This window comes from Anabas testudineus, chromosome 24, assembly GCF_900324465.2.
Source record: "Anabas testudineus chromosome 24, fAnaTes1.2, whole genome shotgun sequence".
Lineage (NCBI taxonomy): Eukaryota > Metazoa > Chordata > Actinopteri > Anabantiformes > Anabantidae > Anabas > Anabas testudineus.
The window spans coordinates 3217322-3227057 of record NC_046632.1 but is presented as its reverse complement, the minus strand read 5'-3'; the positions used below and the strand labels follow the sequence as shown (position 1 = coordinate 3227057).

The 9736-nt window shown below is 37.2% G+C and overlaps 1 protein-coding gene across 1 annotated transcript; it reads right to left on the bottom strand.

Moving 5' to 3' along the window:
* LOC113149576 (adhesion G-protein coupled receptor F1-like) lies at nt 1-8427 on the bottom strand. Its single transcript, XM_033325871.1, has 14 exons — nt 7951-8427; nt 7680-7786; nt 7535-7593; nt 7283-7422; nt 6996-7208; nt 6309-6524; nt 6061-6213; nt 5794-5972; nt 3798-3962; nt 2307-3692; nt 2170-2211; nt 1419-1457; nt 1205-1262; nt 1-1124 (listed from the first exon to the last, which is right to left on the bottom strand). Exons 1-14 carry the CDS (start codon nt 8357-8359, stop codon nt 1054-1056), a joined length of 3237 nt encoding a protein of 1078 aa, XP_033181762.1. The 5' UTR covers nt 8360-8427; the 3' UTR covers nt 1-1053.
* Nucleotides 8428-9736: the final 1309 nt, after the last annotated feature.

The following is a 9736-nucleotide window of genomic DNA, read 5'->3' as shown; positions in this document are numbered from 1 at the left end:
TTCATTGTCAATTACACAGATGTACAACAGAGAATGTGCCACCAGGCCCAGATGTGATCTCGTCATTTAATTTAATGGCCACTATGTGCTCTCACCTCCATAGGTAGGGACCAGTAGTTTATGTGGCTCATTAGATCATTATTATTAAGATTATTATCTTTATGTACATACTATGTTTGGATTTGGCACAAACATTATATAAGGGTTGTGTAAAAGTCTTTGTATACAGCAACAATATTGACTAAGAACAGAGACAATGCTGATTATATCTCTTACTCCTGTGTCCTGTGTTTTGTTTCCTTACCACCCACACACACAAAACGTGTGTTACAAAGTGCTTCACGTGAGCAAGAAGGCATTGTTAATAAAAAGCAATAATATAAAAAAACATGCAGTAATAAAAAAGAACACAGCGAAACTCAAATACATAAAATCCAGCATGAAGCAATAAAAGATCGTAACCAAATTACCACGAAGTCGAAAGAAAGAAATTAAATCTAGGAAGGCTTTCTGATTAAAGCTTGATGTTTTAAGAAGAAATTTAAAAGAAGTTACTGAATCTGCAGACCTAATATCCTCAGATGGGTCATTCCAGAGATTTGGGGCAATAATTGCAAAAGTACAGTCACCTCTAGTCTTTAGTTGAATCTCACGAACACACAGGAGACAATCTGGATAATGGATAATGTGGACCTCATTAAAGGATGTTTTAATAACGCAAGTGTAAAGACTTTTACAGTAGTCAAGGCAAGAGTTTAATTAATGTAAAATAATGTGACTTTAAAAGTTAAAATAATTATCAGTTGTAGATTTTAGCTTTAATTGGTATGCCTCACGTGCAAAATTTGTGTGGTTATGGGATTCTCTTCTTTAGCTGAGAGGATGCACATCATTCCTTTATCCGCAGCCATACATTCAGACCTATCCAGGAATTACTGCCTTGAGCCTTTCAATTATTATAACTTGAACTCAGACAATTATTAAATTAAAATAAGCTCTTTGAAACCATTTACCTTATGGATTATCCATGAAATCATTAATATTTGTATTTGTTTAGATACTAATATATGAATCTTGTTTATGACTGCTATTTAATTTTGTGGCTTTTGAAACATGGTAGACAGCTGAAAAACAAAGAAATTGTTGGTAAGTCAGCTATATTATATAAGTAAGCAGAAAAGCTGGTTGATGGAAAACAACTTACATGCTCGTCCACGAAAACCATTTATTCCTCTCAGAGAGGAATGTTTAAAACTTGTACTCTGTAGTAAAAGAAGAGTATATGTAGTTAATTTGATCAGAGACTTTATTTTTCTGTAGCATTTGGAAGATCTGTAGATTCAAGTAGAACACATTAGGCTAAAAAATTCTAAGCACTGTGAATGTAATGGTTTAAGATATCAAAGAAAAACACTTACTCTTTCACTCTCGTTAGAGCCGGTGAGGATGGAACAGACCTACAAGCAATATTACATTTACGCCTGTTAAAATTCAAATGTGTTCAACAAATAGGAATTTTAGAAAATATTCAGCATGATTAGCATTTTACACAGTGGTCTCAATCTTCTGATTCAACTCTTGATAAGAAAGTGAATAACTGTTTTTGGTTTTGCACTTATTTCTCCAATCAAATACACTTATTTTAATTTAGCTGTCTTTACATGATCAATAAAGACTTGTCTTTTATGTGTCAAATATGTACAGATTGACCATTATCTATATTTACACATATTTTCTTTTTGGTTTGTGGATCTAGACTGATTTTGTTTTGGGTTCAATTTGTTGTATGGGCAGACTACCAACAAAAAACAGTGAAGGAATTTGCTATGAAATCACCCCAACCTAACGGGTCAAATTGAAAATGGTATTTAGTTTATCGTTAAACATTCAACTTACTATTTTTGCACATGCAACAACTACCTGCGTGCAAAGCTATTTACTTCTATTACAGGTTGGATAAATCCTGTCACTGCAGCAGGAATGATTCAGACAGACTGGACAATTAGAAAAACTACTGAATGCACAGAAGGCCAGCCTGTTGCTGGTTGGTGATGCACATTTAACAGTGTACCGGGATATATCCTGTGTATAAACAGAAGGAGCAGCTGCTGCTGTAATAACGTGCTGCTCATGTTAGCCTGCTTTATAGCAAACATAAAGTCAACATACCTTTGAATCAGATAGTGTCCCAAACACTAAAACGCAGAAGCCCTGAGGAAAATCACAGAGAAAGAAAATAACATGTTTTATTACAGAATAATGGTGCCTCATAGGTATTCAATTCCAGCCTTGTATTCAATAAATACCTGTAGTGAATTGAAGAATGCGAAGGCAATATGGATTGCTCTGTTTGTTGGCGATACCATGGTTCCCACTCCCAATGACCAGGTCAGTCCAAATAGAGGAGTCAAAATGATCACACATCTTGCAATGACCACTAGCATATGTTTTTCATTACTTTGTATGGCATCTCTAACACGATTTCTCAGGCTTTTGAACAGGACCATAATTAGGATTAAAATGTTGATGAAAACTATGCTTAAAGCAGGTATCACCAAAGCCAGCAGGGCCTTTGTCTCAGTCCAGTTGAGCCAGCAAGCATAGTCTTTGCTAATGTATCCATGTCCTGGTGCTGTGACAGCAACAGTAATAACTGCTATAATCAGAGGGCAGCCATAGCCCAGACTGAAGCTGATGGCCAACGTTTTTGACCTGGACATGTAGGAGAAGAACGTGATCACCCGGTAAAACAGCAGAAGGCCTGACACAAGCATCCAAAAGAACAGAGCCAGGTAGAAAAAGTGCATAAAAAATGTTGCTGTGCTACATGGTCCAACTGGTACATTATAGTCCTCCCCTGGGTTTTCAGCTGGGTTCTTAGCAATAGAGGCTCCAATGATGAAACAGATGTCAGCGATCAACAGAGACAGGGTCGTGTTAACAATGGAAACATGATGTATTAAGGCACTGATATTTGTGGTAACAGCTTTCCAAACACAGCCTTCAATAATGAGACAAATAACCAAGCTTGCCATAGATATCCCTACTCCAACATAAGTGATTATATCCAGGGTTTCCCCCTGTGTTGGAGGGATGGATGAAAGGTTGTCAGACATCAGAATGGAAAATGATGTGAGGTGGTTACAGTTGCAGGTTACTGTGTTGTTTATGTCAGTAACTAATGTACAGCCTTTGTCATCCCAAGCACCAAGATTATGAAAGAGTGTGAAGTTCCAGAAGACACAGCGTGATTTCAGTGGCAGGGAGTTGTTTAACTTGACGTAGCTCAAAGTGACATTCTGAATTATTGCATTTATTTTGACAAGCACCACATCTGCATTGATGACACCATCAGTGACAGTTCCATTGCTGGTGGTGGAGTTCCGTGTTGGCAAAACATTATTAAGACTGGAGAATTTGATGGTGGTGATAAAGGTGTTGGTAGCTTTGTTTTGGGGAATGTTTATCATGATGCTGGAGTTCAGATCTGCAGCGAAGTAGCTGTTAAATGTGGTTCTGTTGAGCAGGATCCGTTGTGTCCCAATAGTAAACTCCCCAACCAGCTGATTAGAGAGGGTCTCTAGTGAACCTAGTAACTCTGAACTGGTATTGCTGGTGTTATTTCGATTCAGAAATACCCAGGAATCTCTTGCACTATCTCCAATGATAACATCAACAGTGTTTAGTACATTCTGGAGATGAAGAAACATTTCAATATGAGCATACAAATATCATTAAAATATGAAAGTAGATGTGTAACATCAAACCTTTTTTAAATGGATTGTAGTTTAACTTACCTCCATGACAGTTACATTAATAGGAATGGGAACATTTGCAATAGTGTTTAGGATGTCAACAATAGCTGATAGGGTTGCAGATGAATTAAGAATTTCAGCTTGGTGTTGATGGACAGCTTGACTCAGATTCACTACAAACGACGACACTTCTTCCCCAACCAAACCCTAAAAGAAAGACACCTTGAAAATACTAATATGTGACACCACATATTTCAAAACTAAAAATGTACATAACAAATGCTTTTCTTTCTCACAATACATTTTGTGTGTAGATAGAGTACTTCTGCACAACACATTAAGGCCTTATATTGGTCCATTGAAATTATCAATTAATATACAAGGGACAATGCATCACAGACAACAGTATATATTCTTAACATCTCCAAAAGATAATTGCAGTAAAATTAAGTATCTGCAGCCTAGGCTAACTAAATTCTGTGTGTTCCTAATTTACAGTACTTTTATTGAGAAATTACAAGTTAGTGTCTCTTCAGATACAGTTAGACTTCCATGGACGAATATTTCTAAGTAGTTGTGACTATATTTTATATATATATATATATATATATATTTTTTTTTTTTTTTTTTTTTTTTTCAGGCAGGACTATATTTTCTGGACTCTGGAGCACCAGCGCAGGAACAGCTACCAGCCAAAAGAAAATGGGAACGTGACATACCATAAACCTACTTATTTCTGAATCCCATGGAAGAGAGTGGGTGGGATGTCACAAACCTCTGTTTAGGACTGCAGGGCCCCCATTGTAAATGCTGTGTTGAATGGAACCTAAGCCTAGTGTTTATGTTACGATTCCTCCCTTTGTCTCCTTTCAGTTGGTTTCGTTTGTTTCCTTTCAATTTTTCACGTGTTGCCCCGCCACTTCCTGCCATACCATTATTTGTGGACTTCCTTACCCTCCACTCTCATGGACCTTTAATCATGGATTAGTTTCACATGTGTATCCCCGTTCATGTAAAAGCTCCCTCAGTCCTCTGCTCGTCACTGGTTTGTTGCACTACACTATTACATACACATGGTTTGTTTGTTTGTTCGTTTATTTGTTGATTTGTTCATTGGTTCGTTGATTGTTTCCACATGGACTATGAAAGGATTCACCACCATTTGTTTCACCCTGGACCTTGCCTTTGTTTTTCGGACTTTGTTCCCCCGATTTGTGAGCTGCTTTACTGCCTTTTGCAGTTATTTTTGTTTGTTAGTATGTAGTTCTACTTGGTGAGTTTGTGTTTGGTTTGCATTATGGCGTTGATTTTTTTGTTGGTTCTTTGTACTTTGCATTAGTTCGTTGGATTATATTTTTGTCTGCATCATAGCTTTGATTTTTGTTTGTTCTTTATATTTATGATGAGTTTTTTTTTTTTTTTTTTGCCTGTGTTAGTGCAGTGATTTTTTTTGTTGCCACGTTTGGATTGAGGGTTTTAATTTTTATCATTTAGTTTTCCTGGTTGAGTGGTCACTTGTTTGTTATTTACTTTATTCATGACTGTGTTTCAAATCTTTCTGTTGCTTCCCCGTGTCTTCTGATTTAAGACCTGGTTAAAACAAAATAGTTTTTGAAGTCACTCTCTCATTTAGTTTGTGATGTTGTTGGTACATAACAGTTTAAGTAGTATGTCCGTGTAACTTTATTTTGTTCCTCTCTTTATTACCCGCTACTACTTGTTGCTTGTGGTATAGATACTTCATGTTAAATATTAAAATAAAATTTTGTGCTTTTTTTGTGGCGAACCTCTTGAAATGTTCTTATGTGACAGATAAGTGCACTTGCAATATCAGTTAAACAGCGATATCAAACTACCATTGGATATTAAACAGTATTTAGTGTCAGTATTTATTGTCCACATACAAACTGTCACATACAAACTGTCTGTGGACACTGCACTGTGTAATGTTAATCAGAAGAGAGGATTACTCAAGAGATATTTTTATTTAGTAGTATTTATGATTATACACAAGTTGATAAGGTAATTTATCACCTACCTTTGAATAAATTAGGAAATCCTTGATTATTATCATTATGCAGGTGTCACTCATAAGCTTCCATTGTCCTGTTGACTGACAGACCGCAGTCTTGCTGCCCTCTTGGCCTTCATCACACCAACTGACTGATATGTCACCTGCTCTTCCAGTCCCATACTGAGTGTCATTGCATGTGACAGCTGAAGAGTTCAATAAATTATTTATAAAAAGAAAGGAACAATAAACATAAAACAAATTGTGTAGTTGCATTTTAAAATTTGTGCTTACCGTCACTGAAAGTAGTCACTGTTGTTGTCATTTCATAACCTTGCAGGTTATCCACCCTACATGTAAAAGATATCTTCTCTTCGTGTGTTTCATTGCAGCTTAGTAGCTGATAATTATACATGACGCAGTACTTTTGTACATGGTTTGTAGAAGCTGTGAACATTTAACAGTGTTTATATTGAGACAAACCATTAATAGACATGTCCACCTTCCTAAATCACAGTGTTTAAACATTACTTCATACTTACTTGAGTTCAAATTGGTTGTGTCCTTAAACCATTGGACTGTGTAGGGCTGCTGAACACAGCACTGAAGTGGTTGTAGTATTGTCTGTCCCTGCATGCACTGAATATTTACTTGACTTGGTAACTGCAAAATGGGAGCCTGTTTGATTTGATCTGCTGTTACGACTCCTGACTGCAGAAAATCCATGCCACTGCTCCTCAAGGTACACTCATAAAGTCCTGTGGTTAACAGAAAGTTGAGTATATGCCAATATTTCAATAGGACAGTATAACACATGGCAAAACTGGATAGCTGCAAGTATGTTAGGGTTCCTTCAATTAGTCACTTTTGCTGTGACTAAGTATTTGATATTGATTACATCTATATATTGTATATATTACTTTTAATAAAAGATGTATTAGGTATTTTGGTACTGTGTACAGAATGACTGCTAAGCTGACAGTGCTGCCGTTGCTCAATAAAGTTGCTTGTAGCAGCTCTGTCATCAGTGTATGCTTGTGTTTGCGAGTGAATGGGAGAATGAAAAGCAGTGTAAAGTGCATCAGAGATACAGACTATTCATTTGAGTTTTTTAGAACACAGCAAGTGACAATGTTAGTTTTTTCACAATAATGAATTATAATATAAAATGAATAGTTCATTAAGTCATTTCCTGACAAATGACTATCCATTAAATAGCATTGGCTTACCCACATCAGCAGGAATTATATTGTTAACTGTGAGATTTGAAACATCGCCAGTAGCAATGTTGATCCTTCCACCAGTATTAATTTGCTGTCCATTAAACTTCCACACAGAACCAGAAATGTGTCCGATGTTAATGTTTCCAGAAAATATTCCACATGTCAGCGTCATGCTGTTACCAGTATAAGTGAGATTAGGAATGCTGATTGGCGTTGGACCTTTTGAGGACAAGGAGAGAGATCAGTTTGGAATTTAGTCCAAATTTTAAAAATGCTATAATTTTTTTACTCACTGTTATAAAATGCAGAAACTGAGCCAATGACAGGGGCAACAGATTGCATTGCTTCTGGGAGTGTTAGATTTGCAGCATTGAGTTCATTTGCAATAATTTGTGTTGTCCGAACAACAAAGTCTGTAATCACACTTCCATTTCTGCAAGAAAAAGCAAAAGTCAGAGTTGTGATGTGTGTCATGATTGTGTCATGATTCTTTTCTGAAATATTTTACAGGAAATTATTTTTTACTACTGCCAGCTTTTCCCTACCTGAATTGTTTTACTAAAACGTCAACAAACCCTGTGATTCCTTGATATTGCCTTATTAACTGTTTGAGAGAAGCAATATTAACATCAAGTAGCACAAACTGAATGTACATTTTATAATTGAGTGCAGTATTAACATTATTATTACCACTGGAAGAATCCTTGACGTAAGGTTGCTGTATGCAGAGCTGGTGTTATCATTTAATTCTTGTTTGTATTCCATGTTTAATCTGACTGACATTTCCACATTTAATACTGTTAATTTAAAAAAAGATGAAAAAACATAAGAAAAACATGATTTTGATTTGAGTTTAGATAAATTGTCACTTTATTATTATTATTATATATTATTTATAATTATGAAATCATAAAGCAATCTAAAGCACTACCTTACTTCATTCTTTTAAGTATAACAATACCTGTTGGCAGTGTTGTAGCAGTTGTCATAGTTGATGAAAGAGTACTAGTAGTGTTTGTACTTAGGGTGGTAGTAGTTGACCTTGTAGTGGGGATGATGGCTGTAGCCATAGTAGTCGCAGTGGTTGTAGTTATAGTAGTTGTAAGGGTATTAGCCGTGGCATGGGTTGTGGGGACAGAAGTAGTAGCAGTTGTGTCGGCAGTTGTAGGGTCAGCTGTTGTGTGGGAATTGGTAGGGACAGCAGAAGTAGCTGTGGTATGGAGGGTGGTAAGAACATCGCTAATAGCTGTGGTAGGGTCAGTGGTAGGGACAGCAGTAATAGGTGTGTTAGGGACAGAAGCAATAGTTGTTGTAGGGACAGTGGTGGTAGCTGTGATATTCCCAGTACTAATTACTGCAGCAATAGTCATGGTATGGACAGTGGTAGGGACAGCAGTATAAGCTGTTGTAGGGACAGTGGTAGGGACAGCAGTAGTAGGTGTATTAGGGAGAGGGGTAGTAGCTGTTGTAGGGACAGTGGTAGGGACAGCAGTAGTAGGTGTATTAGGGACAGTGGTAGGGACAGCAGTAGTAGTTGTTGTAGGGAGAGGGGTAGAAGCTGTTGTAGGGACAGTGGTAGGGATAGCAGTATAAGCTGTTGTAGGGACAGTGGTAGGGATAGCAGTAGTAGCTGTTGTAGGGACAGTGGTAGGGATAGCAGTAGTAGCTGTTGTAGGGACAGTGGTAGGGACAGCAGTATAAGCTGTTGTAGGGACAGTGGTAGGGACAGTGGTAGGGATAGCAGTATAAGCTGTTGTAGGGACAGTGGTAGGGACAGTGGTAGGGATAGTGGTAGGGATAGTGGTAGTATCATTGATAGCAATTTTGGTGGATTTAGTGGACGTAGTTGGGCCTTGTGATTGGAAGTTTGTGGTTGGAGCATTGGTAGAAATAGGTGCTGATGTTGAGCTAGCTCCAGTGTTTTGGATGATCACACCAGCAGCTGAAAATACAACAAACATGAAGTAAAGAGAATTTAGTTTTATCAACAATCTCAAAACTGAGTATGCAAATTAAATACTTCACATAACAGCAGTTGTACTTCTCAAACATGCGAGAACCACAGCTGCTTTGTCTGACAATGTTATTATAAATGGTAATACCGAAAATGAAGAATTTTCACAGTAATAATGAATATTCTCCAAACACCAGCATGAACTCAGAGACCAGAAAGACTTCTGGAGTCAAATTGATGTGCTTTGTTAACTATAAAAACAGGTTGGTCAGGTTACGGTTTTGCTGAAGTACTCAGAAGAGCAACCCAAGCTTTGGCTCTTGTGGACAACATAAACAAATCATAAGACATTAACTGAGAAATCCAGTTGTGTGGGTGTTACAGCCTGGGCACATTGAACATAGCTCCTACAGGGGCTGGCTAACTTATCATTGAAAAAATACACGCTGGGAGTAGTACAAAATACATTCTCATTGACCAGTGGTTTATCCTTCAAAAAGACAATAATCCCACACGTTGTGCTAAAGCACAGATTATTTCAAAGTTAGCAAATCTTCAGTTATTTAGTAGCTAAATCAATCACCCAACCTGAACTTAACTGAACATTTCTGTCATATGCTGAAGTGAAAATATGCAAACATGCAAATTAAATAACCTACCTCCTTTAACCATATGAACTCAACCTGACATGGGACTTTGGACTCAAACTCGGGTCTGTCATTTATCTGTCTTGCACATATTTACATCTTCCATCCACTAAACCATCTCCTTGCCATTCACCATTCGAAAATGA